This window comes from Enhydra lutris, unplaced genomic scaffold (genome assembly GCF_002288905.1).
Source record: "Enhydra lutris kenyoni isolate GAN:26980312 unplaced genomic scaffold, ASM228890v2 scaffoldscaffold23, whole genome shotgun sequence".
In the NCBI taxonomy this organism is placed as follows: domain Eukaryota; kingdom Metazoa; phylum Chordata; class Mammalia; order Carnivora; family Mustelidae; genus Enhydra; species Enhydra lutris.
In genome coordinates, this window is record NW_019154107.1 from 27250619 (window position 1) to 27272689 (window position 22071).

The window sequence follows — 22071 nt, forward strand, 5'->3', positions numbered from 1 at the left end:
ACTCTTTGGAATGTTTACTTTGTGCAGGACACTGCTAAGACTTGGGAGTAAAAGATGAATGTGACAGGGGCGCCTGGGTGGCTCAGTGGGTTGAGCCTCTGCCTTCGGCTCAGGCCCTGATCCCAGGGTCCTGGGATCGAGTCCCACATCGGGCTTTCTGCTCAGTGGGGAGCCTGCTTTCCCCCTCTCTCTCTCTGCCTGCCTCTCTGCCTACTTGGGATCTCTGTCTGTCAAATAAATAAATAAAATCTTTTTTAAAAAAAAGATGAATGTGACATTGTCCCAGCTTTTAAGATGTTTGTGGTATAGTGGCAGGGCTGACCATGTAAAGAATATTTAGAGTGTAAGCAAGGGGCTTTTTACATGCACAGAGACTTAGAAAGCAAAGGAGTGAGAGAGGGATACCTGGAGAGCTTCATTGATCGAATCTAACAAATAGGTAGGACCTGGTTAGGGAAAAACGGGCTGATCAGGGTTAACAAAGAAGGAACTGTAGACAGAGGGAAGAGCTCCTGATGAAGGCCACCAAGTATGAAGTAAGAGGTGTTCATGGAATCTCACTGGGCCTAGTATGTGCTGGAGGTAGGGGACCAGCAGCTGATGTGGCCTGACAGATTGGAACCAGAATACTGTGGGCCTCCAAGGTCACGCTGAGAAGGCTGGCCTTAGAAGGGGCAGCATTCCTGCTGTCATTCACCCAGCCTGCCTAAGTTCTCAGGGTCAACTTGGAGTACCCATTCCAGATATACCTGCCAGCTCTGCCCTCTGGTGGCCATGTGGCTCCAAGCATGTTCCTTAAATATTTCTGAACCCCAATTTTCTCATCTGTAAAATGGCTGATGGATGATGGTGATATTTATAGGACTTTTGTAATTAGAAATAATAAAGACAGATCTAAAGATGTACTCTTATTGTGCTGCATTTACTGTTCTTTGTAATTTTCGTTCAGTAATTAAAACAGCAGCGCTATCACAGAAATGGACAGACAGATCAATGCACTGTAACAGCCCAAACCCAAAAATTTTGCTTGCTTTGTTTTCCTTTTCGAAATCATTAACAATTCATTCTTATTTCCCAGGACTGGTGTTACTGGTGTTAGTTAATCTGTTTCTGAGACTCTTTACTGATAATGCAAGAGTTTTTTGTTTCCATCATTCATAAAAAGTGATTGTTACTGTAATAGTTTTTAAAAAACACAAAATTTTGCAGCTTCTAAAAAATGTGTGCCTCCCTTGGGACACCTGGGTGGCTCAGTTGGTTAAGCGGCTGCCTTCGGCTCAGGTCGTGATCCCAGCAACCTGGGATCGAGTCCCACATCGGGCTCCTTGCTCGGCAGGGAGCCTGCTTCGCCCTCTGCCTCTGCCTGCCACTCTGCTTGTGCTTGCTCTCTCTCTCTCTCTCTAATAAATAAGTAAAATCTTTTAAAAAATGTGTGCCTCCCTTGATCATGAACAGTTTGATAACCAACTTCTAAAGAACAGAATATTACAGACAATAGAAATTACTATATTGTACACCTGAGACTAATATATCATTGTATGTTAACCGGAATTAAAATAAAAACATAAATAAGAACATTAATCAATCAACTAATTAATTAATGTAAAGAAAATGGGGATACTGTTTTAGCCAAAGTTCCTAAGACCAGAACTTCGGATGAGAAGAATATCTATCTCATAAGAAGTCATGGGTCTGGGACGCCTGGGTGGCTCAGTTGGTTAGACGACTGCCTTCGGCTCAGGTCATGATCCCGGAGTCCCGGGATCGAGTCCCGCATCGGGCTCCCAGCTCCATGGGGAGTCTGCTTCTCCCTCTGACCTTCTCCTCGCTCATGCTCTCTCTCACTGTCTCTCTCTCAAATAAATAAATAAAATCTTTTTAAAATAAAATAAAATAAAATAAAAAAAAGAAGTCATGGGTCTCCTGAAACTCAGGGAAGTGAGGAGAGAGGGTAAGGTCCATGCTCAGTTGGCTTTCCTCACTGAGAGTTTTGGAGGATATATCTATTTCTTTTATGCTGTCTTCAATCCCAGTATGAAGTAATGTTCAGAAGACACAGAATTTTTCTATTGCTAACTCTTCTTGACTCTGCCCCCAAATTCTCATGGGTCGTTACAATAAATTTTAAAGGTCTTTTTAAGCTTTATTAAGGTATAATTTACATACTATAAAATTCATTTAAGTATACAATTCACTGAGTTTTGGTGTATTTACATCACTGTATTTACCATCACTACTGTCCAGTTTTAGAACATTTCTGTCACCCTCCCCCCGCCAAAAAAGCTTCATGCTCATTTGTAGTCAGTTCGCATTCCCACTCCCAATCCTAGGCAACCACTGCTTTAGACATTTTGTATAAATGGAATTACACAATAAGTGAGCTTGTGTTTATGACTTCTTTCACTGAGCATGTTTTGCTGAGTTTTTTACATGTTTTATGTATGTTTTTCATGTTATAGCATGTATTAATAGTTTATTCCTTTTTACTGCTGAGTAGTATTCTATGATATGGATATTCCACAGATTGTTTAACCATTCACCTGTTAGAAGACATCTGAGTTGTTTCCAGTTTGGGGCCATTATGAATAAAGCTGCTATAAATATTTGTGTACAGGATTTTGTGTGAATGTAAGTTTTCATTTCTCTGGGCTAAATGCCCACGAATGCAATTCCTAGGTCCTATGGTAGTGGCATGTTTAATTTTTAAAGAAATAGCCAAATTGTTTTTTAGATTAGCTGTACTATTTTACATTCCCACCACCAATGTATGAGTGATATAGTTTCTTCACATCTTCACCATTTGAATTATCACTATTTTTTTAGTGCAGCAATTGTGGTTTTAATTTGCATTTCCCTAATGGCTCATGATACTGAGTATCTTTTCATGTGCTTATTTACCATTCTTACTGCTTTTTGATGAAATATCTGTTCAAGTCTTTTAGACATTCAGATATTCTCCAACCATTTTCTTAAAAGATTTATTATTTATTTGAGAGAGAGAGAGAGCAGGAGAAGGAGCAGAGGGAAAGAATCTCAAGTAGACTCCTCACTGAGCCCGGAGCCCAATGTGGGGCTCAACCTCATGACCCTGAGATCATGACCTGAGCTGGAATCAAGAATCAAATGCTTAACCAACTGAGCCTCCCAGGCACCCATTTTTAGCAGAACCATTTGTTCCCTGACTGTTGAGTTTTGAGAGTTCTTTACATATTCTAGATACAAGTCCATTGTCGGATGTGTGGTTTATAAAGATTTTGTCCTGTTCTGTGGCTTGTTTTTGTATCTTCTCAACAGTCTTTTGCAGAACTAGTTGTTTTTTGTTTTTATTTTTGTTTTTTTCATTTTGATGCAGATGAAGTTTTCTTTGACAGATCATGCTTTTGGTGTCAAGTCAAAGAACTCTTTGCTTAGCCCTTGATCCTGAAGATTTTCTCCTATGCTTTTCTAAAAGTTTTATAGTTTTACTTTTAAGTCCATGAGCCATTTTGAGTTAACTTTTGTATAAGGTATGAGACTTGAGTTGAGGTTCTTTTTTTTTTCTTTTCCTTTCCTTTCCTTTCTTTCTTTCTGTCTGTCTTTTTTGCTATCGTGCCAGTACCATTTGTTGAAAAGGCTATCTTTCCTCTGTTGAATTACTTTTCTACCTTCATCAGAAATCTGTCAGGCATATTTGTGGACTTTACTTTTAATAATGCAAAATATATATTAAGTTGTGGTTGGCAGAATGTCTGTGCCCTAATCCCTGGAACCTATGAATATGTTAGGTTACATGGCAAAGGAGAATTAGGGCTGCTAATCAGATGACTTTAATAAAATAGGGACATTATCCTGGATTTTCTGGGTGAACCTGAAATAATCACAAGGGTAGTTTAAAGTGGAAGAAGGAGGCAGAAGAGAGGGTCAGAGAGTGAGGTGTGATGACAGAAGCAGGGTCAGAGACACGCAGTATTGCTGGCTTTAAAGATTGAGGAAGATGGCCAAGATCTAAGGAATATGAGTGGCTTCTAGAAGATAGAAAAGGCAAGGAAATGGATTCTCTACTCTAGCCTCCAGAAAGGAATGCAATCCTGCTGATATCTTGATTTTAGCCCAGTGATACTCGTATCAGACAATAATAAATTTGTGTTGTTTTAAGCCGCTGAGTTTGTGGTAACTTGTTACTGCAATAATAAAATACTAATAAATATGTATTTTAGAAAAGCTCCCATTGATATCAGAATTTTAAATGCTTGGGCATAGCATTTCTCTCTAAAGTTTACATATATAGAACATCCCAATAATATCGGACAAATGAGGTGCTACTCAATAGGGAATAAGTGCATTCAATAGGAAACAATTAGAAAAATATTACTTTTATTTTGTTTTAATTTCTGTATCCATTGTGACTTTAAATTACACATTACTTTTTGATGGATTTTATATGCAATACTTTTTTTATATTTTGTTACTGTTGGTTTTGTTTGCACTTTAGAAGAGCCTTTGAATGTCTTAAGTTTTGCACTAAGGAGTAAGATGTAGCCCCCAAAATTTATATGATAGAAGGATAACATTCTATTTAAAGAAATAGCCTTCATAACACCTGGGTAACTCAGTCGGTTAAACGTTCAACTCTTGATTTCAGCTCGGGTCATGATCCCAGGGTTGGGAGATCAAGCCCTATGTCAGGCTCTGCATGAGCATGGAACCTACTTAAGATTCTCTCTCTCCTTCTGTCCATTTCTCCTCCCTCCCTCTAAAAAGAAATAAAACAAGCTTATAAAAATAGTCTTTAACTTTCATAGTATATACAAACAATGAATCATTATGTTGTGCACCTGAAACAAATTTAGTGTTATATATCAGTTATATCTCAATTTTTAAAAATATTCAGTTGACTTTAACAGTAGGTCAAATAGAATTTTGATCAATGATTTTGATACTTGTGCTAATCCTTTTAGTTTTTCTAAGAATAGCTCCTATTGAGATATGATTTACATACCATACAATCCGATCATTTAAAATGTACATCATGATTCTTAATATATTAGCTGATACGTGCAACGAGCACTGTAGAGCACTTAGAATATCTTATCTTACTACCTTCTGACTTCACTGTTTCTGGTGAAAAGTCAACTGTTAATCTTATTGGAGTTACCTTATAAGTGATGAGTCAATTTTCCCTTGCTACTTTTAGGATTTTCTCCTTGTCTGGCTTTCAGCAATTTTACTGTGATCTACCTGTTTGTGGATCTCTTTGCAGACAGTAGTGGTAGTCATGGTAGTATAAATTACTTAAAGTTTGTTGAGCTTCCTGAATGTGCAAATTAATTTTTTTTCCAGTAAATTTGGGGAGTTTTCAGCCATCATTTTTTAAAGATTTACTTATATTGTATAATTCTTTTTCTTAAGTATTTATTTATTTATTTATTTGACAGTGTGAGAGAGAGAGAGAGAGAGCGAGCACAAGCAGGGGGAGCAGCAGAGGGAGAGGGAGAAGCAGTCACCCCCTGAGCAGAGAGCCTGACATCCTCTATCCCAGGACCCTCGGATCATGACCTGAGCTGAAGGCAGATGCTTAACCAACTAAGCCACCCAGGCACCCCAAGATTTATTTATTTTGGAGAGGTGGGGAGTGCAGAGGGACAGAGAGAATCTCAAGCAGATTCCGTGCTGGCTTGATCTCACAACCCTGAGATCATGACCTGAGCCGAAATCACGAGTTGGACATTTAACTGACTGAGCCACCCAGGTGCCCCAGCCATAATTTTTTTGAATATTTTTTTCTGCTCCTTTATCCTTTCCTTCTGGTACTCCCATATATGTTAGTGCACTTAATGGTGCCGCATATTTCTCTGAGGTCTTGTTCATTTTTCTTCATCTTTTTTTCTCTTCTGTTTTTTGGCTTGGGTAGTCTGTTTTGATCTATTTCAAGTTCACTAATTATTTTTCCAGTTCAAATTTACTGTTGGGCCCCTTTAGTGAATTTTTTCATTTCAGTTATTGTACTTTTCAATGCCAGAATTACCAGTTGGTCCTTTTTTATACTTTCTACCTCTTTATTGATATTCTTACCTTCCTTCTTTTTTTACTTTCCTTTTTTTTTAAGATTTTATTTATTTATTTATTTGACAGGGGCAGAGAGAGCACAAGCAAGGCAAGTGGCAGGCAGAGGGAGAGGGAGAGGCAGTGCTGAACAGAGAGCCCAGTGTGGGGCTTGATCCCAGGACCCTAGATCATGACCTGAGCCAAAGGCAGATGCTAACTGACGGAGCCACCCAGGCACCCCCTTCCTTTATTTCTTTAATCGTGGTTTTTGGGGTTTTTTTAAAGCTCTTTGAACATATTTGTATGGCTAACTTGAAGTCTTTACCTGTCGAATCTGTTATCTGGTTGCTCTCACAGTTTTTTTCTGGTGTGTAGGTCATACTTTCCTGTTTCTTTGCATGTCTCATAGTTTTTGTTTGAAATTGGACATTGTAGATAATATAATGTAACAACACTGGGTACTGGAACACACACACCCCCTGCCCAGGGCACTTTATTGTTAAATTCTTATTTATTTCTTTAATGACTGGCTGGATTATTTTCCTAAAGTCTGTTTACTCCCCACCTTTTTTTTTGAGGGAGGGAGGAGGTGGGGGCAGAGGAAGAGAAAGAAAATCTTAAGCAGGCTCCGTGCCCAGCAGAAAGCCCCGATATGGGGCTCAGTCTCACTACCCTGAGATCATGACCTAAGCCATGATTTGAGCTGAAACCAAGAGTCAGATGCTTAACTGACTGAGCCACCCAGGCTCCCCTATAGGAGCTTTCTTATCACATTCCTTGTGGCATATGTATAGATGTAATTTTAAATTAGGCTAGTTGTTTGAGGGATGGGGCAGGGAGAAAGAAAGGGGGAAAGGACAGACAGAAAAGCAGTATGGTTATGTCCTTAAAGGTGGGACATAAAGGTGGGACTCACTTGTTCTTTCTTCAGCCAAGTGTATCTTGTGCCTTTTGACCTTGACCCGTGAGAGCTCTGCCTTGCAAATGCTTTTTACCTCTCCTGCTCCTCCTGACCTACTGGGGTTCCCTGGCTGGTGATGGCCGCATGGCTACCTGCTTTTGTTTGGATGGACTGTGGTCATGTGGCCACATCTGAGGCAGCCGGTTCTGGACCATTGGTCCAGGGCTGCTTGGGCATCCTCCTCTTCAGTCTTTGTTACCCTCTGTGTTGGAGAATTTGATAGTACCCTTCTCCCATCACTGTAGGTCATTTGAGGATATTTTTGACAGAAATCATTTGATCTGCATGATTTACCTGCTGCTGCTTCTTGGGATCTGTAGGGCAGTGTTGACTGCCCTTGAAATGGGTGTGTGTGTGTGTGTGTGTGTGTGTGTGTGTGTGTGTGTGTTTTGACTATTTTATTCAGTGTTGTTCTTTTTCCCAGGATGCTCCAGGATGAAACGCCATAGAACACTCAGCAGCAGTGACAGCTCAGACGAAAGTGAGTGGAACTGGCCAACAGTTGGTAATTCTGTATCTGAACTCTTTGAGAGTTTATTCTTTGACTTGAGGACAAGCTATTTCATGTTTCTTTCAATGGTTAAAAAATAATGTTTCTAGGAAGGAAAGTTTAGGGTACTATTGTTCTTATTCATTTAAATTTCATTAAAAATAGATAGGTGGGAAAATTGGTTTTTTGTGGCATATAGCAATTTGTTCTTCACTTTTCATTTGCCAAAACAACAAAAGCCAAATCTAATAATGATTTAGCAGTGCTTTGCTCTATAGAAAGAACAAAAAGTACAAGAGCATAAATTACAGGCCCTACAATTCCAACTGTAACTAGGTATTAAATGTTTGACTGGATGAATCATCATTTGTAGCATTTGGGGGAGGGCCAAAGGATCCACAGATTACTTGCCTCACATTTTTTAGTTTTTCCGGTTACTTTTACAGATACATTTTCTCTAGGTGGAACATGAATCATGTTGTTCCAAAATGTTGTGAAGTATGATTACACCAAATCAAACCTCCTCAGCATTAGCACCGTGGAAGCTTTTATATGCTGGGAGGTCACCTATAAATGTCGTTAAGCTCCATTATGAGTCTTTCTTGATTGCAATTTAACTGTTTTCCTCATTGGTATGAGATCACCGTGCTCTTCTCCATCATACCTTTCATTTTCTCTTGGATGACATTTAGTTATGTGACATTTTTTAATATTAGCAAGTCTCAGTATTTTTTGCCTAATTATCTTTTTCAGGTCCTTCCACTTCCTTTACTTCTGGCTCAATGTATAGGAGCAAATCCAGAATTCCAAATGAACACAAGAAGCCTGCGGAGGTGAGATCAGATATTTAATTTTTAGACTTAAAAAAATAGCCTCCTTCTGCCTACACACCCACAGTGGCCAGATCTTAGAGATGTGAGGATTAAACTATGTGCCAAGGGATAGACTTGTTTTCTTATGAACGTTTCTGGTTTTTAAGAAAGATTCCATTTTCTTTTCCCTTTGGGAAAACAGTAATCATCACACCGATTTCATTTTGGTGATGACACTTAAGTGCCTGGCTTTAGAATATAAGGCCTCCCCTAGCCAAGAAGTCAAAAGGAGCCAGACTTGGGGAATTGCAAAGGACCCAGAGATCTGGCCTTGATTGGAAATAGCTAATTTGGCAGATGGGAGGCAGTGAAAGTAGGGATTGATGAGAAGGTTATGGTTGGAGAGGGGAAGAATAGGTTAAACGTCTGAGCTATAGGCTTTGATGGGCTTTATAGACTTCAGAGCACTGCCAGCCCAAAGAAAATGAATCACTTCTGTTGAGGCTGGTCATCCTGGGTTTTTTTTTTTTTAAGATTTTATTTATTTATTTGACAGAGAGCATGAGAGGGAACATGAGAGTGGGGAAGGGCAAAGGGAGAAGGAGAAGCAGATTCCCTGCTAAGCAAAGAGTCCAACTCAGGGCTCAATCTCAGGACCCTGGGATCATGACCTGAGCTAAAGGCAGACACTTAACTAAGCTACCCAGGTGCCCTGAGGCTGGTTATCTTCTACCTCAAGGACAACAAAGTGCCAGAGCTATACTTGGACTTGGGAATGGCTTGACGGATCCTACAGACTTTCCTCTATGATAATTAAATGATGAGAACCTGACATTGTGTGTCTTCACTTCTATGAGTAGACTTCTTTAGCTGCAGAGGAAAGGGAGTATATTAGTTAACTATTGCTACATTACAAATGATCACAAAGCTAGTGGCTTAAAACAGCAAATGTTTATTATCTCAGTTTCTGTGAGTCAGAAGTCTGGGCACAGCATCCCTAGGTTCTCTGTTCCAGGTCTTTCAAGGCTGCAATCAGTGTGCTGACTGGGCTGTGTTCTGGAGGAAGAATTCACTTACACCCTCATTCATATTGTTGGCAGAATTCATCTCCTTGCAGCTAGAGGATTGAGATCCCGGGTTTTTGCTGGCTTTTGGTGGAAGACTACCTCCTGCTCATATGAGAGTATAAGAGTAGAGACTGCTCATAGCTTTTTGCCACTTGGCCTTCTCCATACATCCTCTCAAAACATGGCAGCTTACTTTTTCAAAGTCAACAAGGCGAGAATCTTTTGCTCCAGCTGTTAAGACTGAGTCTTATATAGTATAACAATCATGGGAATGACCTCCCATCACATTTGCCACACAACATAACCTAATCAAGGAAGTGACATTCCATCACATTTGACATATTCTGTTGGCTAGAAGCAAGTCACAGGTTCCACCTACCCTCACACAAGGTAGGTCAGGGGTGCCATGCTTTAGGGTGTCATCCAGAGAGAGCATTTGTCTCTCTCTCAGAGGTCACTTTTCATTTCCATCTTTTGCTTAAAATCTTTCTGGGCACAGTAAAATATCAGAGTGTGTTTATTTGTGTCTGTTTCATGCAGAAAATCTTAGGAAATAAAATGCATGTAAACAGGAACAAAACAAATTTCCCATCTATCTAGAGGAGGGTTTGACTATAGCATGATGAGAAAGAAACTTTGCTACTTTTCCATTTAGGACAGACAGCCCCAGAGCATAAAAGGACTCAGTAGTTTTGGGTCTTAAGTCCTAATGCCTCCAGTTCAGTGAGAATAGCAGTCTTTCGTTGCAAGGGATAGGGTACCTGACTACCAGAAGCAAATTTTTAACTTTATGTTTCACATTCTGTTATAAAAGAGAGAACCTGATATAGTAGAACAAAACTAGCTTTGGCATTAGAAGAGAATGATTCCATGTTTTGCCTTGCCGGTTTATTTCATGTCTCTGAAATAATTTATTTTGTCATTATAACATGGACATTATTATAACTCCCTCTCATAGCTACCATTTATTGAAATTTTATGTGCCAAGAGCTTTATGGTAGACAATCTGATTGTTTCCCAAAATTAAGCAATTATAATAATCTCCTTGGGTGCTTCCTTCATTTAAAAAAATTTGTAATAATGTCAGTATGGACTCACATACATTTATTTTATACTTGGGGCTATAATCCAATACTACATAATTTATTGTGTTGCTCAAATTGTTTCATAAATCAATGAAATCATCTCATATTTTTTTCTCTTCAATTCCACTGATTTCTGTTCTTATTTTTATTATTTACTTTCTTCTTGCTCTAGGTTTACTTGGTTCTTTTTCTAGATTCTTAAGGTGGGCGCTTTGCCTATTTGAGACTTTTCTTCACTTTTTTTCCCTCTTTTCTAATGTAAGAATTTTAGCTCTATAAATTTCCCTTTGATTTTGTAAAGGTTTTATTTATTTGAGAAAGAGAGAGAGAGTGAGCACAAGCAGGAGGGAGGGACAGAGGGAGAGGGAGAACAGGCTCCCTGCTGAGCAAGGAACTTTATGTGGGGCTCAGTCCCAGGACCCTGAGATCATGACCCAAGCTGAAGGTAGATGCTTAACCAACTGAGCCACCCAGGCATGCCTATAAATTTCCCTTTAAACATTTCTTTAGCTGCATCTCATTAATTTTGATGTGTTTGTTTTCATTTTTATCCACTTCAGTGTATTTTTTATTTTTCTTAAGACTTTATCTTTGATCCATGGCTTTTTAGAAGTATGTTGTTTAGTTTCCAAGCATTTGAAGACTTCCCTGCTTTCTTTGTTACTGATTCTAGTCTGAATCCAGTTTTTTTTTATTTATTTTTATTTATTTGACAGACAGAGATCACAAGTAAGCAGAGAGGCAGGCAGAGAGAGAGGAGGGGAAGCAGGCTCCCTGACAAGCAAAGAGCCCCATGCAGGGCTCGATCCCAGGACCCTGGGATCATGACCTGAGCTGAAGGCAGAGGCTTTAACCCACTGAGCCACCCAGGCGCCCCCTGAATCCAGTTTTGATGGAGAACATAATCTCTACAATTTCACATATTTTTACATTTGTCAAGGTTTGTTTTATAGCTAAGGATATGGTTTTTCTTTTGTAAATGTTTCATTTTATGGGTACTTACAGACTGTGTATTATGCTGTTGTTGGGTCCTTGACAGTGTTCTTCTGTATCCTCATGGATATTCTGCCTAGTAGTTTTATCAATTGTTTAGAGAGGGCTGTAGAAGTCTCCAACTGTAATTATGGACTTGTGTCTTTCTCCTCTCCATTCTGTCAGTTTTGCTTTATATATTTTGAAGCTCTTTTGTTAGGTGCATACATATTTAGGACTGCTATATCTGGGTGAATTTAGCATCATTTAATGTCCCTCTCTGTCTTTGATAATTTTGTTTGCTCTGGAATCTGCACTGTCTAATATTAATATAGTTTGTGGCTTTCTTTTGATTCGTGTTTACATTGTATATTTTTCCATCCTTTTACTTGTAACATATATATGATTATATTTGAAGTGAATTTCTTATAGATGATATATCGTTGGGTCATTTTTTTAAAAAAGATACGTTACTTGAGAGAGAAAGAGAGAGCATGATTTGGGGGAGGAGCTGAGGAAGCAGGAGAGAGAGAATCTCAAGCAGACTTCCTGCTGAGCGCAGAGCCTAATGCAGGGCTTGATCCACAGCCCTGAGATCATGACCTGAGCCTTAATCAAGAGTCAGATACTCAACCCACCTGGGTGGCCACCTGGGTGCCCCCAGTTAGGTCATTTTTAAAACTACTCTTTCAATCTCTTTTAATTGGAATATTTAAGCCACTTATAGTTAATGTAACTTTTGGTATGATTTAGTTTATGTCTGCCATTTTGTTGTTTGTTTTCTATTTGTTCTCTCTGTTTTTTGGTTTCTCTGTTTTATTTTCTGTGGATTACTTGAACATTTTTTTGAATTCCATGTTGACTTTTCTGTAATGGTTTTGAGTGTATATCTTTGTGTAGATTTTTAGTGGTTGCTCTTGGGATGCAACCTTTAAAAAGGAGAACCTTTTTTAATGTGTTCTCTACATTTTATCACTTCAAATGAAATACAGAAACCTTAACCACTAGGGCACCTGGCTGCCTCAGTCAGTAGAGCCTGCAACTCTTGATCTCAGGGCCATGTGTTCAAGCCTCATGTTGGGTGTGGAATCTACTTAAAAAGAAAAAAAGAAGAAAGAAAAGCAAAGAAACCTTACTACCATCTAGGTTCATTTATCCATCCCCACCTTTATAATATAATTGTCTTGAATATTCTTTCTACATACCTTGAGAACTGTACTAGACAATGTTATAATTTTTGCTTCAAACAACAAACATTATTTATAAAACTCAAGAGAAGGATGGTTTATTATATTTACTCATATTTTTACTCTGATTCTTCCTTTTTTCCTGATGCCCCAACATTCCTTTTGTTCATTTCCTTTCTGTTTAAAGAACTCCCTTTAGCCATTCTTTTAGGGTAAGTCTGCTGGTGATCAATTCTCTTTGTTTTTCTTCTTTTGAGAATGTCTTAATTTTGCCTTCATTCCTGAAGGATATTTTCACTTGATACAGAATTCTGGCTTGACAGTACTTTTCTTTCTGCACTTGAAAAATGTACTACTTTCTTTTGGCCACCATGGTTTCTTGTGAGAAATCTGCTCTCTTTCAAGTAGTTGCTCCCCTGCAGGTAATCAGTCATTTCTTTTCCATTTGCTTTCAAGATTTTTCTTTGTCTTTATTCCCAAAGTTTGATTATAATGTGCATGGGCATGGATTTCTTTTGGTTTATCCTGTTTGGAGTCTGATCAGCTTCTTGAATTTATGTTTATATCTTCTGCCAGTTTGGGGAATTTTTCAGCCATTATTTCTTCATCCATTTTTTCAGCTCCATCTTCTTTCTCCTCTTCTTTTGGGACTTCAATTGCATGAATGTTAGATCTTTCGTTACTTCCCCAGAGGTCCCTCAGACTCTTCTCTTTTTTTCAGTATATATTCTTTCTTTTGATCAGATTGGGCAATTTCTCTTGTTCACAGATTCTTTTTATTGTGTTAATTCCATTCTTCTATTGAGCCTATCCCTTGAGTTTGTTATTTCAGTTATTGTATTATTCCATTTCAGATTTTTTATTTGGTTATTCTTTACACCCTCTATTTCTCTGCTGAAACTTTCAATTTGTTTCAAAAGTGTTTCTAATTTCTTATTGAAGCACTTTTATGATGGTTGCTTTAAACTCCTTGTCGGATGATTCCAGTATCTGTGTCATCTCAGTGTTGGTGTCTATTGATTGTCTCCTCTCATTCCCAGTTCTTAGTACAGTAAGTGATTTTCTGTTGTATTCTGGACTTTTTTGGTATTATATTATCAGATAGTAAGTCTTATTTAAATCTGTTCTAATAAGCCTCTGTAGTAACCAGGCCAGTGGGGAGGTGGGGTGCTGACTCTGTACCACCAGTTGCAGAATTCCTAGGCTTCCCATCTTACTTCTGTTAGTCTCTAGGAAGATAGTTCTGTTATCTCTCTGGGACCAGGAGAGGGGTGTCTCCCTATTACTTGGTGGGGGTGGAAATCCCCACTCTGTTGCCTGTACTGATAGCAGCGGTAGTGGAGGTGGTGAGGGGTACTACATTACTACTGGGTGGTAGTGACAGTCCAGGCTCCCTACCCAGTCTGTGCGGATCCCACATTAAGGAGGAGGGGTACTTTGTTATTGTTGGTTGGGAGTGGATGTCAGGGCCTCTAAGGTGATGTCCACTGATGCCACAACAGTTGCCCTTTTCAAAAAGAAAACATTTTATGCATTTTTTATGAAATATAATTCTTATACCATGCAGTTCATCTTTTAAAAATGTATAATGCAGTAGGTTTTAGTCTAGTCACAGAACTGTATAACCATAACCACAGTCTAAATGTAGAACATTTTCATCACCCCAGAAAGAAACCCCTTACCCATTAGCAGTTACTCTCTAATTCCCCTACTGCCAGCCCCTGGCAGCCACTAATCTAACTTCTGTCTCTACAGATTTGCCTGTTCTGGACATTTCATATAAATGGAATCATCTAATATACAGCCTTTTGTGTCTGGCTTCTTAAACTTAGCACAATGTTTTCAGGGTTCATCCATGTTAGAGCATGTATCAGTAGTTTATTTCTTTTAATGACTGAATGATATTCCATTGTATGGGTATATCACATTTTATTTATCCATTCATTAATTAATGGACATTGGGGTTGTCTCTGTCTTTGGAGTAATACGAATAATGCTACTGTGAATATTCATGTACAAGTTTCTGTATGGACATATGTTTTCAGTTGTCTTGAGTATATACCTAGGTGTGGAATTGCTGAGCCATATCCTAACCCTAGTTAACTGTCTGAGGAAATGCCAGGCTGTTTTCCAAAAGGGCTTCATCAGTTTATACTGCCACTCCCAGTGTAAGAGGGTATTTGAAATGTGTTACTGCTGTGGGCACCAGAGACTTCCTTCTAATTCTTCTGGTGACCTTGTTTTTCTCTGCTGTCTTGGATTAGAATCTTCCCTTTGTGCTTGTCCTCAGGAGAGATTCTGTCTTTTGCACCTCTCCCAGTATAAGCCACTGTTACTATCACTGGAGGCTTTAGCATAGTGGTAGAGCACTGGAGAATGACATTGTTCACTAACCTTCTGATTACTCTCAGTCTTTGAGATGTTTAGTGGTCCTGTTTCTGGGGTTAAGATGAGGAAGTAGACTCTAGAGCTTTTCTTTTGTCCCAGCCTCCTGTCCCCACCCCCCCCCACCATCTGCCTGTAGCCAGTATCTTACAGTATGCTCAGTCTCTGTCCTTACAGTTCTCCCGCCTCTTGATTAAGGCTGGGGTTGGGTACTTTCCTTTCTTCCCAGAGCTAGTGAAATTACACCAGTGCCCTCACCAGATAGCCTTCCCCTGCAGGTGAAGCTTTTTTTTTTTTTTTCCAGTAAGGGAGCCAGGACACAGAGCAGCAGAGACCCAGACAGCACCACTGGGGGAGCCTTCTCCATATTTTCCACCATCTTCCCTGTGAGAGCCTAGTTGGGTTTCTAGAGAAAAAGCTTACAAGAGGGTTGGAACCCGCTCTCACTTTAGCCCCCAGGAACTTCATTCTCTCTTGGTTGTCCCTACTTTGCCCCCAGGAATTTGTCAAAATTTCTAGGTTAAATGTTCCTGCTGTGGCTTCTGCCCCAGGTAAGCATAAGCTCCTGTCCTGTGTCTCCCTGCAGGCACAGTTGTCCTTCCTTGAGCTGGCCATTTGTCCCGTGACTCATTTCTCTAAAGGGTTCATGAAAAAATCATTAATTTGCTGCCTGTCTTGTCTCTTTTCTTCTTGTAAGGATGGGAGTTTCTTTTTTTCTGACTGAAACCTTTTGTTTGTAATGGGAGTTTGTCATTGAAATGCAGTGTAAATGATTGTTTCACTGGGGCTTAATCAGCTGCATTAATAGATTCGTATTTTCTTTGATGTTTAGTGTTTCAGTGGGACTCCTGTTTATGCCTACCCCTGATTTATCCTCTAGAGAAGAGTTCTTGGGGTGTGCAAGTTGCACGTATTGTTCAGGGGCTTTGGTAGCTTCTACAAATTGTATACAGGCTTTCAAGGGTAAGTTTTTAAAGTGTTTTGTTGTGTATGCATATGCTAGCAGCCTTCTTCTGATTCTCAAAAGGGTCCATACTCTTAAAGATGTTTTTAGGGGCGCCTGGGTGGCTCACTTCATTAAGCATCTGCCTTCAGTTCAGGTCATGATCCCAGGGTCCTGGGATCCAGTCCTGCTTTGGGCTCCCTGCTCAGCCAGGAGACTGCTTCTCACTCTGCCTGCCACTCCCTCTGCTTGTTCGTTCTTTCTCTCTCTGACAAATAAATAAAATCTTTTTTTTTTAAGATATTTTTTTTAAAAGCCAGTTGCCCTAGGAAAAGCACATAGTACTAGACAACTAATTTGAATGTATTAAAAAGTCTTCTATTCTTTCTCAAAAGCCAGAATATTTTCATGTATATCATCTGGTCTATAAGACATAACCTATCTTAAAGAATTGATGGCATATCATCTGTAGTTCCATAGTCTCATTTATTATGTCTCAGACTTTCAAAGCAGCAGACTTTCATAGCAGCAGAGTGAAAAGCTCATACATTTTAACTCGGCAGAAAACACACCCTCAAATAGAGTCTGTATTTCTAACATGCTTAATTATTTGGTTTTCTGACCTACAGTAGATAAAAACTACCAAGCTTTCAAATGCACACTTACTGTACAAAAAAGGGATAGTGAGGGATGGGAGAAAAACTTGCAAAGTAAACTTCAGATGTTATCTTTTACATGAAAATTGCCCAGATCTCAAACTCAGACTCAATTACTCCCTCTCCTCCATCACTGGGATGTATACCACCTCTGTTGGGTAGTGGGTAAGGGGAATAATCAAACCTACCTAAGTTGCCCAAAAGTACATTTGTTTATGGTAATTGATGTTTCAGTTGCTGTCAACCCAAAGCCATCAAAAATGCCCTGTTTTTTCTTTGTAAGAAAACTGAGATTTTAAGCTATTTGAAAAATATTTCTGTGAAAAAATATTTACATGCTCTTTAAAGTTTCAAACTTAGAAATTGAATAAGCTTTGCTCCATTGGAAAAATTAACGTGGGACACAGTAGCTTGATAATACTGGGTACCTTGTGTCATCATATAAGAACAAACTTGTGTTCTTCGCTAGGTTTTCTCTGCTTTAAGTGGTTGTTTCTTTTAGATTACCTGAACACCTTTTTTTTCCATCTGAAGATTGTATAATTCTAAGAAAATCACTTACAGTTAGTTCCTTTTGATTAAATATAGTTACCACATTTGCAGCTGTTTTTTTTTGTGCTTTGGGGGTGACACATCTGTTTGTGGTCATTTGTGTATAGTTTCGTATTTAAGTGACTATGAATCAGAACTAATCTGTTTCTCTGCTTCATTCACATGGACCAGATAGTTTTCCCTTTTGTGTCATACAGGAAGTAAATGTTTTGACTTTTCCTCTAAAAAATGTCACAGAAATGTTCAGACTAGCTATGCTTTAAGAAACTGCCTACTGAGAGATGTTAAGGAGAGCAGTAAAAGCCAGAGCTGTCCATGAAGGACATTTTCATTTTGTGGCTCTGGCAGGTTATAAGCATTGATATTCTAATTGAATTCATAGTGAGGCCTCCTTTGTTTCTGCATGCATCTGAGGGGCCAAGATGTACATGCACTGTTGGACTTGGCATAGCTTCTGGGCTGTATGTTAGTCTGTGAATCCCCTCTTTGACCATAAATGAGCAGATATCTGGTAAGTACAAAGCTTTTTTGTTTCAAGAACTTTTGGGGGAAACTACCAGTGCATATAAAATAGGCACACAATTAAGAACTTGTAAAACTTCTCAACTTCATTACCTAGGTCAATGTCAACATCTAGATCCTTCATTCATAATCTTTAACATCAAATGCCGTGTTTTATTTTGTGAAGTTTCTGCATTACCTTGTGCCCTATAGAGTGTTGGCTGGAGTTTTTGGTGGGCTTCTTGCTTGGAAATCCTATCTTTGGGAGCTGAACCACGCATGTTTTAGTTGAGCCATGAACTCACATCTCCTTTGCCCCATCAATGATTACTTTTATGGACTAGATAGATAGGAAAACTTAGCTGCATACTTCTGCTTTTAGAAGTAAAGCTGAGACTATGACGATGATGATAAAATAATAAGCGCAGCTAGAATTTATTCAGCAGTTACCATGAGCCTAATACCACGCTAAGCCCTTTACATAAATTGAGCCATTTAATTCTTGTAACAACCCCTATGAGGTGTTTTTGTTATCCCCATTTTACAGATGAGTAAACTGAGACACAGAATTTAAATAATTTGTCCCAAATTTGTTGGTGAAACCAGTAGACCAGTTTGGGTAGTCTGTCCCTGGGCCCATATTCCTTTCTTTAAAGATTTTTAATTTCATATTTGACTGTGTAAGATACTTGCTTGGTTCATATATCTAATTACGACACAAAATACATACAGAGAGATCTAGCTTTTGTCTTTCTCTCCTTGTTTTCTCCCTCACTCCCAGAGGTAGCCATTTTTTTTGAAAAAGCTTTTGGTTTATCCTTTTATTGTTTCTTTGTGACAATATATACAAATTTGTGCATATGTGTGTGCCTCCATATATATAGAGAACTCATACCTCTCTACCCTGGATACACTAAAGCTATTTTGTTTGCCTGTATTCATTTTTTTAAAAACCCCAAATTCCTTTTCTTATCAAAAGCAGATTCATGAGACCAGTTTGGTAAATATATTTCCTATCACTTTGCAGATATCTGCCTGAGTACTGAGCTTACATTCCTATCCTTTATTCGGCATTTTATGTTCTGCCTCATGCTTGGGATGTTTCTACAGCGAGATAAAGCAGACTCTTGTACTCTGCCTTGAGTAAAAATGCTTCTCTAGAAACCTTGGATCTGATGCTATTTAATCTAGCTAGCTTATAAAATTGAAATCAGGCTTATATGTAAGTCTGCTGCTTTTCTCTAAAGATGGAAGGAAAATTATAATAGTCATTAGATCTAGCCTTCATTCTTTATTTTAAGAAAAATAGGTCTGAATTGATTGGTGTTCCTGTAGTCTGAGGTTTCTCAGACTTCACAGAATGTCTGTTCCCTGGAGGTTTGGCATTTCTGAAGCCGTGGACAAGGGCCAGATTTCACTGGCCTCTGCCTTTGTATCTCTTTGTCTAGAGTCTTCAAGTTACTTTTCTGTTTGGTAAACATGTGTATTAGTTTCCTAGGGCTGCTGTAACAAATTACCACAAACTGGGTGGCTTAGAACAAGTGGAATGATTTTCTCACAGTTCTGGAGGCCAGCAGCCCAAAATTGGCCAGGCTGCACTCCCTCCAGAGACTTTGGGAGAGATTCCATCCTTTGCCTCTTCCAGGTTCTGATGACTGTCAGCATTTACTGACTTGTGGATCAATGAGTCACTCCAATCTCTGTATCCATGATCACACTGCCTCCTCCTCTTCTGTCTTAAATCTCTCTCTGCTTTTCTTTTGTAAGGATACTTGTCAGTTGGATTTAGGGCCCACCAAGATGTTCTAGGATGATCTCTTCATCTCAGAATCCTTAAATTATTTATATCTGCAAAGATCCCTTTTCCAAATCAGGTAACATTCATAGATTCCAGAAATTAGGATGTAGACATATCTTTTGGGGGCCACAGTTCAAACCACTACAGTATGTTTCCAGGCTACTTAGGAAACTATACAGAACAGATTTTCATAAGCAGCTACATCAAGTATAAAGACATGGCTTAAGCTATATGATGAGTTGGTGTGACATTATTAACTAAGCATGGTTTGCAATCAGTTGTTTTATTTTGTGAAGTGTATCACATGGAAAACAATGAAATATTTTAGGAGGTTGAAAATACTTAGCCCTAGTATTCTTTCCAGATCTAAAGTAGGATTTCCCATAGCACTTTTTCCCAAAGAGAACAGTTTATTTAGCACAACTGCAAATTGCTACCACTACTTAACCACTGGCTCATAAAAGGCACTCTAGTCTTTTATAGAAATGGATCAGTGTTCAGGAAAATGGTGGTTGAGTTTCTCCCCCAACCACCCAGAACACCAAGCGCTATGCAAAACGTGTTAAATGGATATGACTGTGATCTTCTCTTACCCCCTAGTACAAAGCATTATATAATAAACCACCAGGTTTTTTTCTTCTACAGACAGCCTTCTCCCTGCACAGTACCCAATTAACTTTAATTGGCAAGGATTCTTGGTAGGGAGGTCATTTTGTTGCCACCTGGCCACCAACATGTTTAAGGTTGGTTTCCTTCTCTACTTTGCTCAGATCATATTATTTCTTAATCTTCCCTAAATGAAAGCAACAGGCATTTGCAGAGTTGTCCCTGCAAAGAAGCAAATGGAATGAGTCTTTATCCATTTAAATGGCATCATTTGATTATGTGATAGTTCAGTCCTGTACTCTGAAATGTCGGTTTAAACAGAACTGCACCAATGGAGAATTAACTGTTTTATTGGATCACGCTCTATGCCTGCACTTTCATGTTACATATAATTTGAACAGTGCTTCTCCTCAGAGAACCTTTATTAACATTAAGGACTAAAATGTTTGATTGATAGCATTTTTTCCTTTGATCTTCCAGAAATGTGGACTTGTTTATTTTCAGCCTGCCAGTGGATGGATGAATTTTTTCAGAATTAGAAATGAGTATTTCTAATTTCTAATTCTAAGTGTATGTATGTAGTGTCAATGTATGTATACTTTTGTGTGAAAGTGTATTCCCTCATTCCTTAGACTTCAACTGGGCCTTTATCACTGACATCATTCCCAGTTAGCTTAAGACCTCATAGCATACTTTTTTCTGTTGTTGGAAAGGGCAGAATCACAAAGCTTGGGCTTCCACAGCCATTTAAGTCATGTGTCCTGGCAGGTGAGCATATTTCTGTGCCCATTAGTTATCCAGGGACCCCTTCAACCAGAGGATAACAGTACATCAGACTTCAGGTGGATCCTGGTTCCCGTACTGTGTCTGATTGTGCTTTGAGTACAGAAAATGAGCTATGGGGAATCTCTTTGTTTCCCCAAGTCCAAGTTGTAGCTGTACTCATATCATCATCCTCTACCTCTGGCCTTTGAACTTTTCACACAGCTAGGGCTCCCTTGCCACGGGTAGGGTTAAGGCTCACTCTGGGGTCTTCTTGGCTACCACGATAGACATTACATTCCTATCCTCATCACCCCTAAGGAACTCATGAGAACCATAAAAGTGATAAACCAGATAGTAAAAGGTTAAAAAAGAAAATGAAACTAAGAACATTTTTAAAGATCCAAGTACAAAGATAACAAATAGAATACAACTCTAAACCTTCTTAAATGCAAAAAAAGTGATTAAAAGAGCAAACAATACACATCCAATAGAGACATGCATAAGGAAATTACCACATAATTATCAATATAACAGAGTTGAGACCAAATATCTGAGACATGCCAGTAAATATGAATGGGCTTGACATTTATTAAAGAAAAAAATCTATGGCTCATAAAACAAGATGCAAGTATATGCTGTAATAAGAATATACCTAAAACACCTACTCAGAAAGGCTAGAAATAGAGATGGACAAAGGTGTACCAGGAAAATGGTAGGAGGAGGAGTGAGCCTGATCTCAAAGTAGAAATCAAGCCCCGCAAAACAAAGAAGGCTTTTTAGTGCTAAACACTACAATTCGCCATGAAAATGTGATAGTTAGGAATATTTATACACTGACTAATGCAGTGACCACCTTTGTGGAGCAACAGCCATGGAAGAGTCAAGGACATATAGGTTGAAACACACCGATCATAGGAGGCTTTCATACACTTCTCTCAGATTAAGTGAACAAAAAAATAAGAGAGGAGATAGATATAAACAACTAAAGCAGCTTATTAAGGTACAGATGATGAATATATATCAAACTTGAAACCTTAATATTAGAGGTAATAGAGAATATACCTTCTCAAATGTCTATGGTACACACACAAAATATAGCAAATATTAAGTCACAAGGAAAACAGTGATTTCCATTATTATATGGACATGGTATAAACAATACTCCAGTCACAATGTGGTAAAATCAGAAATTACAAAAACAGAAAGGTCCTTTCCTATGGAAATCTTAAACCCTCCTATTAAATAACTGTTGAGTGAAAAGAGGAAT

General features: G+C 38.7%; 2 protein-coding genes across 4 annotated transcripts in view; one reads left to right on the forward strand and one right to left on the reverse strand.

Moving 5' to 3' along the window:
- Positions 1-22071, reverse strand: part of LOC111150571 (zinc finger protein 674-like) — an 886492-nt gene that overhangs the window by 487736 nt on the left and 376685 nt on the right. The window lies entirely within an intron of this gene.
- The window catches only part of LOC111150576 (jade family PHD finger 3), a 131839-nt gene that overhangs the window by 64636 nt on the left and 45132 nt on the right, over positions 1-22071 (forward strand). For all 3 annotated transcript variants that reach the window (XM_022508073.1, XM_022508074.1, XM_022508072.1), the window contains exons 2-3: positions 7410-7466; positions 8229-8308. In XM_022508073.1, the coding sequence (XP_022363781.1) occupies positions 7421-7466; positions 8229-8308 (126 nt within the window). In that variant the 5' untranslated portion in view covers positions 7410-7420. The remainder of the gene's footprint in view (positions 1-7409; positions 7467-8228; positions 8309-22071) is intronic.